Source organism: Numenius arquata, chromosome 6 (assembly GCF_964106895.1).
Source record: "Numenius arquata chromosome 6, bNumArq3.hap1.1, whole genome shotgun sequence".
Taxonomy (NCBI): Eukaryota; Metazoa; Chordata; class Aves; order Charadriiformes; family Scolopacidae; genus Numenius; species Numenius arquata.
Window position 1 is genome coordinate 68,739,087 of NC_133581.1, and position 17,357 is coordinate 68,756,443.

General features: G+C 45.1%; 1 protein-coding gene across 1 annotated transcript in view; it reads left to right on the plus strand.

Moving 5' to 3' along the window:
* Positions 1–17,357, plus strand: part of MDGA2 (MAM domain containing glycosylphosphatidylinositol anchor 2) — a 361,261-nt gene that overhangs the window by 193,866 nt on the left and 150,038 nt on the right. The window contains exon 8 of the mRNA XM_074149599.1: positions 11,949–12,218. Within this exon, the coding sequence (XP_074005700.1) occupies positions 11,949–12,218 (270 nt within the window). The remainder of the gene's footprint in view (positions 1–11,948; positions 12,219–17,357) is intronic.

Genomic DNA, 17,357 nt, shown 5'->3' on the forward strand with positions numbered 1-17,357 from the left:
CCACCAGCTTGTCCCTGCAACCCTTTTGTTTTCTGTGCTTCCTCCATCATGCTGATTATTTGATTGCGTGTCGTGGCATCACCAGAGTAACGATCAATTACTGTTCTGGAGGAAACTTTCTGCATACTTCTCCTTGAATAGTTAGAGAGGTAATTAAGCTGATGCCATCAGATGAACGTGTAGTCATCAGTATACTGTGGACATGATGCAGGTTTGAAGTGTTCCATGTAGGTGTAATTATGTACACTCACACCCGCTTCGTGCAACAGCAGTGTGTTAATTATGTCTGTGTCGTTTTGGAACCTGAGCCCCACCATCCCACCCCTGTAGGTGCCACAGGATTTCCAGTGCCTCGGCATCACTTTTCAGACCCACGGATTGCTTTGTTCCAGTGCAGACTAGTTTAAAATACCAAAAAACCCACCCCTAAAGTGGATGTTGTAATGAGAAGCTGAGATCATCTCAGCAGCATGTGACCATGCATATGCTGAAGCCCAAGCTGACAATTAGCAGTAATATTGTGCAGCAGCAGGTAGAGGCACTTGTTGAGCCCAGACCCGCTTTGTATCTAAAGACAGCTATTATTCTGTGAATTTATTATCCAAGCAGATGAGAAATTTGAAGGCAAGCAGAAACACTGTGAAGCGATTCGCCTGCTAGCAGATTGCTGGTGAGCGGCAGGAGCAGAAATAGAAGTCAAGATGTGAGGAAGAACAGCAAAGGGATTAATTTTGCAGCTCTCGTTTGTTTTTAGTAGACCGAGTCCCTTTAAAATCAGCACGTAGAAGTTAATTTGGGTAAGTTAATGCAAGCAGGAGTTGTAGAACCAAATGCAGCTGCTCTGCAACAAAATCAAGGGGTTATTCTGACAAGGAGGAGGAACCCTGACAATTTTGAACCCATGCTGTTGGAAGAGGAGCAGCTGCGAGGGTGGGTGTCACAATGAGTCATGATCTCTGTACTTTCTGTCTACGTTCCCCGTTCTTCTTGCCTCACTACATCCTTGCTGTACCTAAGAAAAAATCAGATTGATCCGGTTCTGGCTCCTACCAGATGTGGATGTTCCATATGTTTCCCAACAAAGTTCTTCGTGCATCCCTTTTCCCAAGCACATAGAATCATAGAATGGTATGGGGTTGGAAGGGACCTCTGGAGACCATCTTGTCCAACCCCCTGCCAAAGCAGGTCCACCCAGAGCAGGTTGCACAGGAACGTGTCCAGGTGGGGTTTGAATGTCTCCAGAGATGGAGACTCCACCACCTCCCTGGGCAGCCTCTTCCAGGGCTCTGCCACCCTCACAGGAAAGAAGTTCCTCATGTTTAGATGGAATTTCCTCTGTTCAAGTTTGTGCCCGTTCCCTCTTGTCCTGTCCCTGGGCACCACTGAAAAAAGACTGGCCCCATCCTCCTGACACCCTCCCTTTAAGTAGTTATAGGTGTTGATCAGATCCCCCCTCAGCCTTCTGTTCTCCAGACTAAAGAGACCCAAGTCCCTCAGCCTCTCCTTGTAAGGGAAATGCTCCAGGTCCCTCATCATCTTTGTAGCCTCTGCTGTACCCTCTCCAAATCTTGCTACTGTTTGCTCCGGTCCCAGATTTCCAGCCACGTAACCCTGAGGGTCCTTTTTCTGCAGCTCCTCATTAGCTAGTCATTCCTAATCCGCTAATTGCGTGGGCGACTGTTGCAAGACTGTATTTGTCTCTCCTTAACCAGCAGCCTGAAAGCTTGGTTGTCTGCAGCAAACCGGTTGTTCCGGGAGCACTGGACTCGGTGGAGAGAGGTGGCTCTGAATGAGCAATTCATCCCGTCTATTTTCAGAGAGCAGGAATTGTGCTCTGGGGGCGCTTGTACCTCATCGAGATACACAACCTCGGGTTGCTGTTACGGTTTGATAGAACCCATAACAATTGATCGTCGTTGGACAATTATTCTCTCACCCGATGACCCCTCCCCACCCGGAAAAGGGGATCAGGGAACACAAAGAAACCCAAGGGTTGAAATATAAATAGATTTAATAGACTAAGACTAAATAATTAACAAAAATACTAAAGAACCAGTATTAATCCCAATACTGCTATAAGATATACAGGAATTATACTCAGACCATTCTCTCAGCAGAAGCTGTGCACTCCCAGCAGGGACAGCACATGGCGGACACTGGGAGCGCAATGGCTTCAGAAGGAAGGGAAGGGCTCAGGGCTCCGGCACCGGGGTGAGGAGTTGTCTGGACCCGCCGCCATCAGGGAGAGAGAGCGCCACGCAGCAAACTTTTCTAATTTGTATTGGATGTGACGTTCACAGTATGAAATACTCCTGTTGGCCAGCCTGGGCCAAATGCCCAGGTCTTGCTCCTCCTTGTCCCTGCACCTGGCAAGGCTCGAAAACACTAAAACCTTGAATCCCACAGAGCCTGGCTGGCTGTAAAGTAAATATTTTCAGAAATTCAGACACTAGAGTCTTCTAAAAGTGCAGTTTTCCCAGCATTAGAAGAAAAGTTAGTCCTGTGTCTCTCAACCCAGGACAGTTGCATGCCTGACTTTTCGGGTGGTTTACCTAAAGGGTGGGTTGAAGGATGATGGAGCTGGACTCTCCTCAGTGGTTACAGGACGAGGGGCAACGGGCACTAGCTGGAACATAGGAAGTTCCATTTAAATATGAGGAGAAACTTCTTTCCTGTGAGGGTGGCAGAGCCCTGGAACAGGCTGCCCAGGGAGGGCGTGGAGTCCCCTTCTCTGGAGATCTTCAAGACCTGCCTGGATGCAGCCCTGAGTGATGTGCTCTGGGCAACCCTGCTTTAGCAGGGGAGTTGGACTAGATGATCTCTAGAGGTCCCTTCCAACTCTGACAATTCCATGATTCCGTAAAATTAGCCGAGATGAATTTCAGCCTGCAGTGTACAACCCGGCGTCTCAATATAGCGACGAAGGGGACCTGGTTTCGCGATCGGCTTAAGCTGATTCAACACCGCCCTGCTGCTGAAGGGGAGGATCCTGCCTTCCCCTCCTCAGCCTCTTGATGAAGTGTCCCCAGAGTGAATGGTCCCTACAGTGTGGGAGCCGAGAGCTATTGTCGGTCTCCAGAGCGTAACCAGCGAGGAAGTGCTCTGAATAGCCAAGGGATCCGCCTCCCTTCCTTCCCGCTGGCAGCCATCAATGCCACATCTGTGCCCCAGCGGCAGCGCCGGCAGAGCGGGAGTCATCAAAGCGCTGCCGCTGGATGGAAAAAAAAAAAAGCAGCCAGGCAAATCGGGGAATAAAGAAGATGAGTCATCGAAGCTGCCGTCCCCATTGGTTCAAAAAACAGAGGATTTCAGGAAAAAGTTGGAGGAGGGGGGAAAAAAAAAAAAAAAAAGGCTATTGAGAATAGAGGGATTGGGCTACAGATACCTGGGCTGGTGCTCCAGGCTTGTTCACATGCATGTGAACATACAACAGCAGAGTCCAGCTGAAAATGGGCCTTCTGAAATATAATCTCATTCTTTGCTTTATTTCTTTCCTGTAACTCTCCTCTCTGCTTCCCCTGCAACCTCATAATTTTCCATTCTAGATAGCATGCCTAGACACAATGATCTTGAGCTTTACTCAACTTTTAAACCTCTTTATTTTGATGACAGGCTTAAGGGAAACTGAAAAAATGAGGTGTTTTTTTTTTTTAACCTCTGCCCGGGTAGAGGGCTACAAAGATGATGAGGGGCCTGGAGCATCTCTCTTAGGGGGTTGGACCAGATGACCTCCAGAGATGCTTCCAACCTCAACCATCCTGTGAGTCTGTGATGAATTCTGCTCCTAAGCCTGAAAAGAGCTCGTGTTTGAGGTTCAGACTGGATATTAGGAAAAATTTTTACACTGAAAGGGTTATTAAGCCTTGGAATGGGCTGCCCAGGGCAGTGGTTGAGGCACCATCCCTGGAGGTATTCAAAAGACAGGTTGACATAGTGCTTAGAGACATGGTTTTGTGATGTGTTTTTTTGTTTTTGTCAGAGTTACGTTGATGGTTGGACTAGATGATCTTAAAAGTCCCTTCCAACCTAGACAATTCTATGATCCTAAGTGTCTGTGCATACTGTTTCTCCCTTGGCTTTGTTGGAGAACACATTGCCAGGACAAAAGTTGAACCTTCCTTGGGAAAGCCTTGCCCCTTCCCAGCAGAGTCCACAGCTAAGTTTTCATCTCCTGAGAGAGCAAGTGACCTGCTGGCACATGTAGGTGCATGTTTGCTCAACACTTTGGCCCACTGGAGTGTCTTGTCCTGGCTTGTTCAATACATGTTGGCACTTTCCGCCTAGAAGAGTTGTCCCTTTGGTGAGACCAATAAGTGGGACTGTCAAAGACCAGTCAGAAGGTTCCCTCAGTAGCAGCAGGGGAGGGTAAAGCAGAGAGGATGGGTGTATAAAAGTGATTTTCATTGGTGTTCAGTTTTGGAGGTTTTTTTTGCTTTGGTTAGGGTTTTTTTGGGGGGGTGGGTGGGCATTGGTTTGTTTTTTTTAAGGACTATTGATGAAAAGAAAGGACCTACCATATCACAACGTGCTGTGGTGGTGTAGTCAATAAATAGTTATTTTTACCCTGTAATTCAAAATCAGGACCTCAGCTGGGGATTATAATCTATTCTATTTTGAACTTTACTGAGTAAATAAGTAGAGAAATGATGCTCCCAGCCCAGTAGGGACCTCAAATATTCTTTCTGATTGCTTTGACTTGAAAGGGACTATTCATAATGTGTGTAGTTAGGAGTATATGTATTGGATTCCTGCAAGAAATCATGGCTGTAAATTTTAACGGATGCGCACACACACACACATATATATATGGAAGTATAATTCAATTATGTTCTATTACTTCAGTTCTGCATATGAAATAAATCACAAAACTGGAGGAAATAATGTACTTGCATTTATATTCATCATAGATGAGTGAGTTGTCAAGGACATGACTTTCTGCCTCTACTTTGATATTGCTATTAAAGTATTAGTTTTCTTTTGCATTTCCAGTAATCCCTAAAGCCAATTGTGACATTTTCTTGATTCCATATACCCAGTCTAAATACGTATATTTGTCTCACTGTAATTATAGCTCACGTTGGCGTCAGATTTTTTTTCTGTACACTCCATCAATGTCAGATATGTTTTTCCTCCCAGTGAGTTATCTGTCTCAGACACCCATCCCAGGCAGCAGGAGAGACTCGGCTTCTTTCAAGTTCAGTGAACATCTGTTCGGGATCATTGATTAGACGATGTTTCCAGTGATCCCGTGGCAGCTCCGTTTAATCTGGAAGCGTTTGGATGCACAGCTAGGTTGTTCTGTCGCAGGCACTTGGTAAACTGGTCTTGTTAAGCCTGTATCTTAAGAGTGTTAACGATGACTTAACGACTGCTAGCTTTGTGCTGGGTCTGAGAAACTTTTGCCCCAGTTGTTAATCAAAACCAGTGTGTTTTATTACGTTGTGAATATTGGTATATGTGGTAACCAGATTTTATAATTAATCTCCATCTGTACATCATCAGTGCCTAAATTGTCTTGCGTGCACGTGTTAAAATAGGTAAAAAAACTTGATGCAGCTCTGATTTAAATTCTCTGTAGTGACTGGACTACCAGGGCCCTGTGTTGTGACCCGGTGTCCTTCCAATAGCCACTTTGTCGTACGCGCTGTTGAGCTCGCAGCCGGGCTCCACGCTCCTACGGAATACACTGGATGCAGAGGCGATACTCGCACACGAAAGCTTCTGAATGGAAGTCCCTTTAAAAAGGATGCAGCTGCAATATGAATGGGGACCCGAACCGTTTCCCTCCTCGTGAGTAGCGCCTTGTTCTTGGTGGGGACGCGCTCGCGGGGGCACTGCGGCTGCCTTTGTCCCCCGGCAAACCAACCAGGGCTTCCAAATGTGGGCCTGGCGCTCGGAAACCCCGGCTTCTAAAGGGCAGTAAAGACGCAGAGCTCTTTTGAAAACACTGAGCCGTTCTCATAACGATGCCCAAATACGATGTTTGGAAAGCTTGTTCCATGCGCTCACCCATGGAAATATTTACCAAAGCTTGCTATTGTTTGATAATGGATTTCATTATTCCTATCGGAGAGTTGAAAGAAAGTTTCCGTCGGGCAGGTTGCCTGGATGAGCCTCTGCCAGTGCCGGGGTGAAGGTTCTGGTTGGGAGATGCCTGGTTTGCCAAACTTGGGTGGCCCAGCATTCGTCTCGTTAATCCCAAAGGCTGAGAGTCATCTAAGAGAGATCTCAGCCAGGGTGAAGCTTTGAAAGTGGCTTTGGGGATGATAATACACTCCATTTGGTATTGACTCCTTTTGCCTGGGACATTTTTGTTGCAATAGGAATTCTGTATAAATTCATAAGATTTCTTACATGAGCACCTCCTGTGGTTCCATCAGTTTTGATATTGTGCGGTTGTATTGCCTCTGATGCTTAATTTTCCAAACTGGTACTGAACATTACTTAAAGCTATAAAATCCATCACTTTTCAACTCTGCATGAAATTGAGGATATAAGTTCTGTATCTGCGTGTGTGTGTCAGCGTGTCTTCATGACCCAAATTGTGACCCAGGGTTTTATGGTGTGAGCAGATGGAGCTCTGGGGCTAAAAACTGAAAAATTTCAGACTGTTTAGTTTAAAAAAATTCGGAGAGTGAAGATGAATAAGCAGGAGGGCAGCAGAAATAAATAAATGACAAATCCAAAATATGGAATCCAAAAACCAAATCCAGAAGAATACAGCAGTAGAAAATAATAGAATATATCTCTGAATTAAACCTTTCCATGGAATTTTGCAGGATCTCTGCAAGTTTTAAGCAGAAACTGTGGAGTCAGCTGTTTGGGAGAGGAAAATTCTGGGCCGGTGCAGTTGGGCATCTTTTCTTTTGATTGCACATCTACCTGCTGAGTTCTGGGGGCTTTGAAGCCCTTTGATTTTAAAGCACCTTTCATGTAAGAAGAGCCCTGTGTAAACATGGCCACCAGCAAAGTACCTTGCTTGGTGAAATTAAATTTCATAAAACTTAAACAATAAAATCGAGATCGGAGGCACAAATTGCTTGCTTACTGTCACTGCAAGATGTGTCTTCTCAAATGATCTCGGTTGGGACCACATGAAAGCTTGGTCCTAAGGATGTAAGGGGCTTCACAAGCCTCAAAAAGCTTCAGTTGCCTTTCTGTGCATTTCAGAAAGTGAACAGGCAGGATGTCAGTACTGGTTCCAGTTTGTTTCAGGAAAGCAGGCTGGGCTGTAGAAGTGGAAGGGAGCTTGGCTCTCACTTGGGTTTCTCCTCCCGCAGTTGGTGTGGATGCCGTTGCAGGAAACCACTTTTATCTTGGAGGCTGAAGCCTGACTCCCCAAAGCAATAGACATAATAAAGACAAAACCAGCACATTTTGGACTTGTACCAGGAATACTCAATTGCATGTACTGGCTTTTACACTGGTGTCATTTTATTAAGAGTCAGAACTTTTGGAGAAGTCTTTATTTCCTCTTCCTTCTGACTCAGTTCCGTGATTTCCTGCTCTCTAAACAAATATCACAGCTTGAGCTGCTGGAACTGCATCGTGGATCTCCTAGTTTGGGGTTCAATCACGCTAGATGCTTTACAAATTCAAAGTTCCAACATACAAACACGTGTATCATCCTTTGGGACTAGATCTCACGTCTGTCCTTAACAAAAGCCAGCAGGAGACATTTCAGAAGAGTGCGTAAAAAGTGTGCACCAGACAGATATGTGATGGTCTGCCCTCCCAGTCCGGAAAAAGATACCATTTTATGCCCTGAAGCATGAGTTTTAATAATTTTTCAACAATATTTTGGCATAATCATCAACTATTATAATTGCTTTGGATCGTCTTGTCATCTTTATAAATGTCCACTCCGCTTTTTAATCATGCTGGACCCCAAAAAAAAAAGTGTGGCGATGAATTGCACAGTTGAGATTTATGCTGTATGTGGTATTTAGCCCCAAAAGTTTACAAATAAATAAAAGAGGAAAGACATCCGTTTTAGAGAGAGGATTAGGCCAAAATTTCAGTTTTCTGAAAGTGCAAGGCTCTAAGAGGATTTGCGAAACACTGGGATCAATGTGAGGTTGGCACGTGTATATTGTTAAAAGCGGCACTTTCTGCCCATTCCCATCCGTAGGCTCCCAATGCATTTCTAAATCCTCATCCAAAAGGTAGGATCGATGTCACCCGTCTCCTGCCATCTACATCTTACCTGTCTAGATTAAACTAATCCGTAGGCTCCGTCTGCAGTCAGCAGAGAGACGGATACCACAGGGGAAGATTCTTACAAGAAGATAGCTCAAGGTAGATAAGAGGAATCACCTTTTGGCAGCACCTCTTGCTGTTGTTGAAACTAGAACAGGGCGAGATCTCACATGATAGTGAGCTCAGGGGAAAACTAGTCCTAAACTTTATGTCAAACAGAAGTTTTCTCAGAAAATCTGGGGAAGAGAGAGATTCTGCAGCAACCCTCAACAGCCCAGACCAGGGCTTGCTGTCCCTACTGTCACATGGATAGGACAAGAGGAAACGGCCTCAAGTTGAGCCAGGGGAGGTTTAAGATGGATATTAGGAAACATTTCTTCACCAAAAGAGTTATCGAGCATTGGAAGAGGCTGCCCAGGGCAGTGGTGGAGTCGCCATCCCTGGAGGTATTTAAAAGATGGGCAGACGTGGTGCTGAGAGACATGGGTTAGTGGTAGTTTTTGTCAGTGTTGGGTTGATGGTTGGACTCGATGATCTGAAAGGTCCCTTCCAACCTGGACAATTCTCTGATTCTATTGAGTTTTGTCATTGTGCCTTCGTTACTTCTTTCTTTGCTAGAGCTTTGCATTCCCAGTATGGGGGGAAATCCCAGTCTATTTGCAGCTGCTTTGCTGCAGCATCCTGTGGGGAGCAGCTCGATGTGTTCCTCCAGTTTGGGAGGCGAAAGCACTTCTGGATGGAGTCAAATAGATAGGGTTGGAAGGGACCTTAAAGACCATCGAGTTCCAATCCCCCACCATGGGCAGGGACACCCCCTACCAGACCCGGTTGCTCAAAGCCCCATCCAACCTGGCCTTGAACCCCTCCAGGGATGGGGCAGCCGCAGCTTCTCTGGGCAACCTGGGCCAGGGTCTCGCTATCCTCAGAGTGAAACATTTCTTCCAGTAAAATAATGTTCTATCCAGTAAAAATTTTCTAAAAATAAAATTATTCTATCCAGTAAAGCAGGTCTGCAGAAGCCCTACTACATGCCGTTAGTTAACCCAAGTCATTTAATACAGGTTTTCCAGCAGGAGACTAAACTTGTGATTTACCCTCATTCCTTTCCACAAAGGACAAAGTCCAAGTGACCACCAGGAAACTTCCAGTCTCTCCATTCCTAGGCCAGAATTTGGTAACGTGCAGGTGACAATAAGTCAGGCAAGCAGTGTGGCAGACCCGATTCTATCTTCAGTTCCACCATAAAGCTGAAAATAAGAGGTTCTGTGTTATTGGTGCATTGCACTAGGGTGCAGCTTATGTGTAGGGTTTCAAGCAGAGAAATGTCAAAATAATAGTTGTTGCTGTGGATTTCTATTCTATTCATAATTGCTATTTGACCCTTTGTTTGCTGCGCTGAGTTTCTTTTGCTGGACACCTTAACGTCACTTCTGAATGTCTTAATGTTCTTTGGTTTAAATCAGGCTTTTAATGGTAGCAGTTGAGCATCTTGCTGAATTTTTGTTTGTGTTTGTCTAGCGGGATAGGTTGTAGTCAAGTGAAACGTGTGGTGTAAGCAAAGAGAAATTGCTGTATGCAAACCATAATTTTCATGTACTTACTGTCTTGAGTGCGGTGATGAAAGGGATGTATCATGGCATTTTTATCATGTCAGCCACTCTCTTTGTCTCTCTACCTGAAGGGTGGCACAGGCCCCCCTCCCCCCCCCACTTTCATCTGGAGGATTATGAGGCCATTATGAGAACAGCACCACCAGGTTGGGTTGACATTTTGGAGCTTTCGTCTTTTGTTCTAAGTTTGGAAGTGTTATTTGTGGTTCTCTTGTTCCCCTGTCTCATGACTTGATGTTTAGCGAGAGCAGAGAGAGTCGTTCAGGAAAAATCATTAAACTCAGGAGGGAGGGCGAGAGAAAGAGGGACTGGCTGAGCGTGACCCCCTGGTTGGTGGTGACCCTACAGGTCTGGAGCTCAGTTCTGGTCACAGCAGGTACCTGGATCCCTACTTCTGCCACCTTCACCCAAGCAAAATCTACTTGAGCATGGAACAGGACATACTGCCTGGTTTCATACCTTTAATCCCAAACCAGGGGCCCATCAGCTGATGGATGCATTAACTGTTGAAAGAATATGAGGTCAGAGGAGGTGAGCAAAGAGACACTGACACTTTTTTTCTGTCTGTATTTTAAGCCATGCGCCCAGTTTCTTCACCTTTAACTTGGTTACACGAACCCAGGAATTTATTCTGGGAAGTATCTGCAGGGTCCCAAGCCAAGAAGAGCTGGAAGAAGGGGCTTTTGCTTATACACCTCTGCTCTCTCAAAGTGTTTCCCCGGCTGGTGGTTGCCTCTTCTCTCTGTGCTAGGACAGGTATAAATGAAGTGCTTTCCCATTTGTGGGCTCCAGCTCCTGAATGCAGAGAAAGCTAATTCCTCTTGGGCGAACTTCAATTAAAGAAAAATCTTATTTTATAGTTGACTCCTGTATTTGCCTTTAGTGATTAGTGTGTATTCCTTTAATATTGAAAGAAGATTCATATATAAAGCAGAACACACAAGAATATATCTCAGTAACAACGAGGATAGTGATATGATTTTTGGATGTAACATTTTTATTTCCTCTCATTTTTTATTGTCGCGCTTTCTGGTATTCTTTGCCCAGAATTTCAATCCTTCACCTTTATGCCTGTGTTTATTTAGTATTGCTGCTTTTTCTGTACTAGCAATATGTATTTATTTATTGACTCATCACTTATGCGGTTTAGGGTATTGCCTTCAAGAAAAATCTGAACCCAGCAAGGGTGGATCCCTCAAGGCAAATGACAGGGGACATCACAGCTCAGACTGTGATTTTAAATTCCAGCATCTAAAATTAATTGCTCTGCCTTGTCCCTTCATACCAAGCATGTCTGTCTCTTATATCATATGCAGATATTTCATGGAAAAGAAGAGAGAATGAAATTTAATTACGTGTTTCTCCTTTCTGAGAGCAGCGGCATCTTTCCATTAGCCTGTGCTGCAATGTATTTTGGCCAGTTTGGTGGTCCTGCCGGAAGAAAGCCCCTTCAGCTAGTCATTGGATATTGTATGGAAATTAGTAGGGACCCAAGTTGTCACCTCTCCCATATGTCTGTGAGGGGATGGAGCCATGGCCACGCTGTCTGCTGGTGCTGTGAGCTGCAGGTTGCACAACACATACAGGGGAAAAAAAGCATCTGTGCTTGATTATTTAGTTTCTCTGTGCACAAGGAGATGTTGACCCAAGGGAGATGCCTCTTCTTGACCCAACAGACCCAACGCAAACTCCACAAATTCATCTCAGTTGGCAGCCAAGTCCCAAGGAGTTCAGCGGTGAGGCAGAGGGGATTAAGAGGGCTGCTTTTCAATGGGTAGGATCTGGCTTGAAGAGAACAACATGCTTTCTGTGCCAAATAAGAAGATTGTTACTAATTCCTTTCTTCCAGGGTTTAAAATCCAGTGTGCTGGCACCTGTCCCATACACTACACATTACTTCCCAAGCACAGCCACAGGGTTGTCCATCCATAAATCCTCAGCTGCAGTTTGACAGCAAGATGAAAGATGATGATGGAGAAGGAAACGTGGTGTCAGGGGGGACATCAGGATGGGGAGCACCCTTCCCAGAGGGCACGTAGTTATGCGAAGATCTCAGTTGGCTTGAGGGTGGTTGTCAGGTCTGGGCAACACCCCAGATGTAGCCCTTCTACACCTTTCTCTTCCCCTTGTGTTTTGCAGCATCCCCTTCAATTAAGCTTCTCGTGGATGACCCGATAGTGGTGAACCCCGGAGAAGCAATCACCTTAGTCTGCGTGACGACAGGAGGGGAGCCAGCCCCCAGCCTGACGTGGGTGAGGTCTGCCGGCATCCTGCCCGAGAAGACGGTCCTGAACGGCGGCACTTTAACCATACCTGCCATCACGTCCGAAGATGCTGGCACGTACAGTTGCATCGCCAATAACAATGTTGGGAACCCTGCAAAAAAGTCCACCAACATCATTGTAAGAGGTAAGTCGAGCTGGCAAACTATTGAACTGTATCTTGGAAGATTAATTGAATCCTAATCAGACAGGATAGCAATATTCACATGGTGGTGTTCCATGTTTCCAAATGTGTTTCTGGTCATTTCCAATAATGGGTCACTTTATGTCACTGTGATGTTTCTTTTTAATGGGTCACAACAACCCCATGAATGCTACTGGCTGGGGAAGAGTGGCTGGAGAGCTGCCTGGCAGAAAAGGACCTGGAGGTGTTGGTTGACAGCTGGCTGAATATGAGCCAGCAGTGTGCCCAGGTGGCCAAGAAGGCCAACAGCATCCTGGCCTGTATCAGGAACATTGTGGTGAGGAGGACTCGGGGAGTGAGGCCCCACCTCTAGTGCTGTGTTCAGTTTTGGGCCCCTCATGACAAAAAAGACATTGAGATGGTGTTGGAGCGTGTCCAGAGAAGGGCAACGGAGCTGGTGAGGGGTCTGGAGCACAAGTCTTGTGAGGAGCAGCTGAAGGAGCTGGGGGTGTTCAGCCTGGAGAAAAGGAGGCTGAGGGGAGACCTTCTAGCTCTCTACAACTCCCTGAAAGGAGGGTGTAGCCAGGGGGGGTCAGTCTCTTCTCCTAAGGAACGGCGACAGGACAAGACAAAACGGCCTCAAGTTGCACCAGGGGAGGTTTAGGATGGATATTAGGAAAAATTTCTTCATGGAAAGGGTTACCAAGCCTTGGAAGAGGCTGTCCAGGGCAGTGGTGGAGTCACCATCCCTGGAGGTATTTAAAAGATGGGTAGATCTAGTGCTTAGAGATACGGTTTAATGATGGGTTTTGTCAGTGTTGGGTTGATGGTTGCACTAGATGACCTGAAAGGTCCCTTCCAACTTTGGCAATTCTATGATTTTGTGTATGAGATGAATTAGTGGTGGCTTCGAATAGTCAATAGCTTTTGTGCTAGGCCCAAGCCCTTTAGCTGGAACGAGGGTGGTGTGGTGCCCCTTTGTATTGTGAAGGTGCAGCAGCTCTGCCATCCAAACTGGAGACAAATGATCGCCAAAGGCCACCACATCTTTTGAGCATTGCCCGTGCTGACGCCCTGCATGCACTGTCCTGGCAGTGAATGCGTCCTGAGCTCCTGGAGATGTCATTACCTCCTTCACCCTTTCCTTCCTCATCATCATCTGAAGGTGTTATTGAAATAAAGGCTGCTGTGCCCGCTGTGAACCTGCTGCCATCGGACCACTGCTCCTTGGGTAGGAGCTTTAGATTAGTACCTATGCTTTAATTATACTTTTTTATTATACAGGATAAATGTCTGTCTTGGATAAATGTAAGAGTAGAGCGCTTGCAGAACAATTACTGCCAGGTGGAGAGAAACCCTCCCCGGGTGTTTATTGCTTTCTGGATAAGGCCAGGGACATGGCCAGTTGGTTTGAAGAGGGACTTCGATTGGCTGATAGGCATCATCAGGGTGGATTATTCTACCTGAACCAAACAGATCATCTGAAACTAATTTTCTATAATCTAATCTGTGAATGGTAGTGAAACAAACTCCCATGCTTATAGGAACTTGAAATAATAGCATGTGATTAATCATACTCGGGAGAAACTGCTGTATAAAGAGCCAGTGGTGTGAATATTTTATGAGAGCCATAACCCCTGTTCACTTCTTACTGCCCAACGTATCACACTCTTCAGCAGGACAAAGAATTAGAAGCTATTTCTGTCCTGGGGGTCAGGGAGAGAGCATTGCATCAGCCTAGGTCTGCAGGAGTTTATCAAGAGATTTCCACAGATTTATTTGTAATATTGTGTTTCCATTTGAATTTTTGACATTTGGCTTAGGGGTTTTGTTGTCAAGAGGCAAAAGCAGTCTTGTTGCAGGAACGTCGCATCGACGTTAATTTGCTGTGATTTACAGTGGTGATGAGGTTGTGAAGGGGAGATGTGAGTGAAACACACACTCGGAATAAGCAAAGGGACAGGAAAAGCTTTGTGTGAAAAGAAATCTCAATATTTTAATTGACCCAGCAGACAGCACCAGAGAGCCCAGAGAAAGAGCCACAGTCCCCAGCTCCCTGCAGATACAGATTTCATGAGTCATAGCATAATAATAATATGCCCTCACATTTTTATTTATAGAAGACCATGCCTATGAGATGCCTAGGAGCTATGAGTTGTTGAACAAAATATCATTAAAGCACTTGAGGTGGCTTTTTGGCTTTTTCCTCTCTGCTGTGTGGCCCTGTTAATTCTGAGAAGGGACCACATCGAGGAGCAACCCATTCAATAAATAAAGCATGGCTCCCTTCCAGCCCCATGCGTTGCTGCCTGCTACGATTTTCCCCTTAGTATTTCTGTTAAAGGGGAAAAAATGCCTTTGAGAAAAAAAAAAAAAATCTTTATTCCAGTCTTGGTTGATTTATCTTTACTAAAAGTGATGCTGAGTTCAGGAGTGAAATATGAGACAAATTCTTATCAGAGTTTTGGATTTTCCTTTGTGTATATATTTCTTAGCGTTCTGCCTGTAGCTCGTTGCTTCTTTTTATTTCGTCTCTTTTTTGTTGTTGTTGTGCATCAGGATTTTCACACAGTACCTGAGGAGAAAAGAGCATTTGCATGAAATGGCATCTAAGCCTTGCAGGAGAAGCATTTGGTAAATGGAGTTCGCATCTTCTGTCAGGTGGACTACCAATCCCAGGATTAGGCAATAATCCCCTAATCTCACCTAGAAAGAAATGTAAAGTTGTCTCAAAGCATCATCAGAGCTCAGTTTAAATGTATTCCCTTTTAAAATTCACTGAATTTCACTGTGGATTTATCTGAAGCTGCCTTTATTGTATGTGCTTCATCCCATGGGTGCTACTTTACCTTCAGCAGCCCTTGATTATTTTTTTTCTGGGCATTTTCTGTTTAGTATGAGGAAGAGGAGGCTGAGGGGAGACCTCATCACTCTCTACAACTACTTGAAAGGACACTGTAGAGAGGTTGGTGCTGGTCTCTTTGCACAGGTAACTAATGACAGAATGAGGGGGAATGGCTTCAAGCTCCAACAGGGTAGGTTTAGACTGAACATTAGGAAAGAATTTTTCACAGAAGGAGTGGTCGGGCATTGGAACAGGCTGCCCAGGGAGGTGGTTGAGTCACCATCCCTGGATGTGTTTAAGAACCGTTTAGATGTGGTGTTGGGGGATATGGTGTAGGGGAGAACTTTGTAGTGTAGGGTGGATGGTTGGACTCGATGATCCCAAGGGTCTCTTCCAACCTGGACGATTCTATGATTCTATGATTTTCCTTTCTTTGTGGCTGAATGTCCAAGTCTGTGACTTCTCACACCTGGCTTGGAGGCCATTGGCAATGAGGTCAGACGACTGTCACGCATTTAATAATACTAAAAAAAAATCCTAACCCAGAGAGAGTCCTTCAAAAATAAACAAGTAAAAGTAAATACATGAGTAGCAAGAGTAATTTATCCTTTTTGAATGTCAGAAATTATGCGGGTCAATAAGCAATAGAGGCAACACGAGGCTGTGTTTAAAGAGCAGGTTGAGGCATCGCGGCACCGAGGTGTGTTCAGGGCAGCTCCGTGCTCTCCCCATTCTGAGACCCTTAAAAAGTGGGGATAAATACAGTGAAATGGCAAAGTTACCAGATAAGACGGCTTGGGGGGGGGCGGAGGGAGGGATATATATCACCTGAGAGATGGTGCAAAACACGTCCCCATGGAAGTGCCGTGCAATGTGTGTTCTCTGCTTCTCCAGGTTCTAAATAACTAATAACGTGTGTCCTCTGCTTCTGCAGGGTGTAAATAACTGGTTTCTGCAGTTGCCGTGTGCTGCGGGGGGGGTGGTGGGACAGCGGGTCTCGGTGCATTGCTTTCCGTGTGTTAGGGCCCAGGACTCATCTGGAAGCCTCCTGATATGCATAACCATTTAATAAGTTCTCTGTTTTTCCGCTGTTATTTGATTTTTCTCCCCTTCCAGCAAGCATTGGCAGGGAAGGAGGTGTTTGTTCTTAAAATAAAAAACAGATTAAAGCTGCGTTGTGGTGAAGAACCCATTTAGTCGTAACCATCTTGGAAATATTTTTTTTTAATTTTTTTTTTTTCCTTTTTTGGCCTGTTTAACTTAAAAGTAATTGTAAATCCTTCCAAGAAAAGCAAGCTGGGATCTTGCTTGTTTGTTGGGATGAACATGGATACCTTGGAAAACAACAGGCATTGGATATGGCTGCTTGAGGGAAGAGAGTCCCTCAGATGCTGCCCCCTGAAGCAGTTAAATTAACACTTTCAAACAAAGTGAAATCTTTTAAAAAAAGACACCACTTTCTTAAGCAAGTTGTAAGGTGCAAACTGCTCCCTTTCTCTCCCTTCTGCTGAGCTGTTATGTTAGTGCCTTTCCCTTTCGGCCCCTGGGATAATGTTAATGAAAGTTTTGCCGAGATGACAAATTGTTTTTTAGTCCCACGGTGCCGTTTCTTAAGAGGTACAGACATATTGCCATATCTTTAATTTCCTCCCTTTGCTTGGAGCAGGACCTCACTACAGGCAAATCAGTGACCACGTGCAGTTTACCCGCAGAGTTCTTAGTGAGAAAGTCTCTGAAATGCAGCCGTTCTAAAACAAAAATGCCATTATCAGCTTAACTGTCCCCAAAATTACTGCAAAATATGTCATTCCATCAAAGATGTTGTCGTCCATCAAGGTGTCTTGGGTCAAACCAGAGAAAGGAGAAAGGCGCTCTGATTTCAGCAGAGCTGGCTGCTCACCAATTCTCATTATGAAGTTTCCTTCCAAGTATTTTCTTTAGATTAATGAGTTCTTTAAATGATTGCAAGTCTGCTCGCATTCCAGTATTGGTGGGTGTTCTCATCAGTGGCATCTTCACATCCTGCTCTCAGGCTGATGATTAGAACTGCTTCCCATAACATATTTCTAGACAGAACCATTAGAAAGCAGAGGAAGCTCTAAGGGAATCTTGACTCCTCTCATTCTATTAAAACTTGATGTTTTTATCCTTCTCTTAAACCAAAAAAAAAAAAAAAAGACATTCTCTCAAGTACCAAATCCAACACACCCCCTATGGATAAGCAAAGCTCCCAACAACCTCCTTGCCTGATGTGTCTATTTTTTGCTGTGCTTGCTTGGAGGATGTTCTGTTTCTCT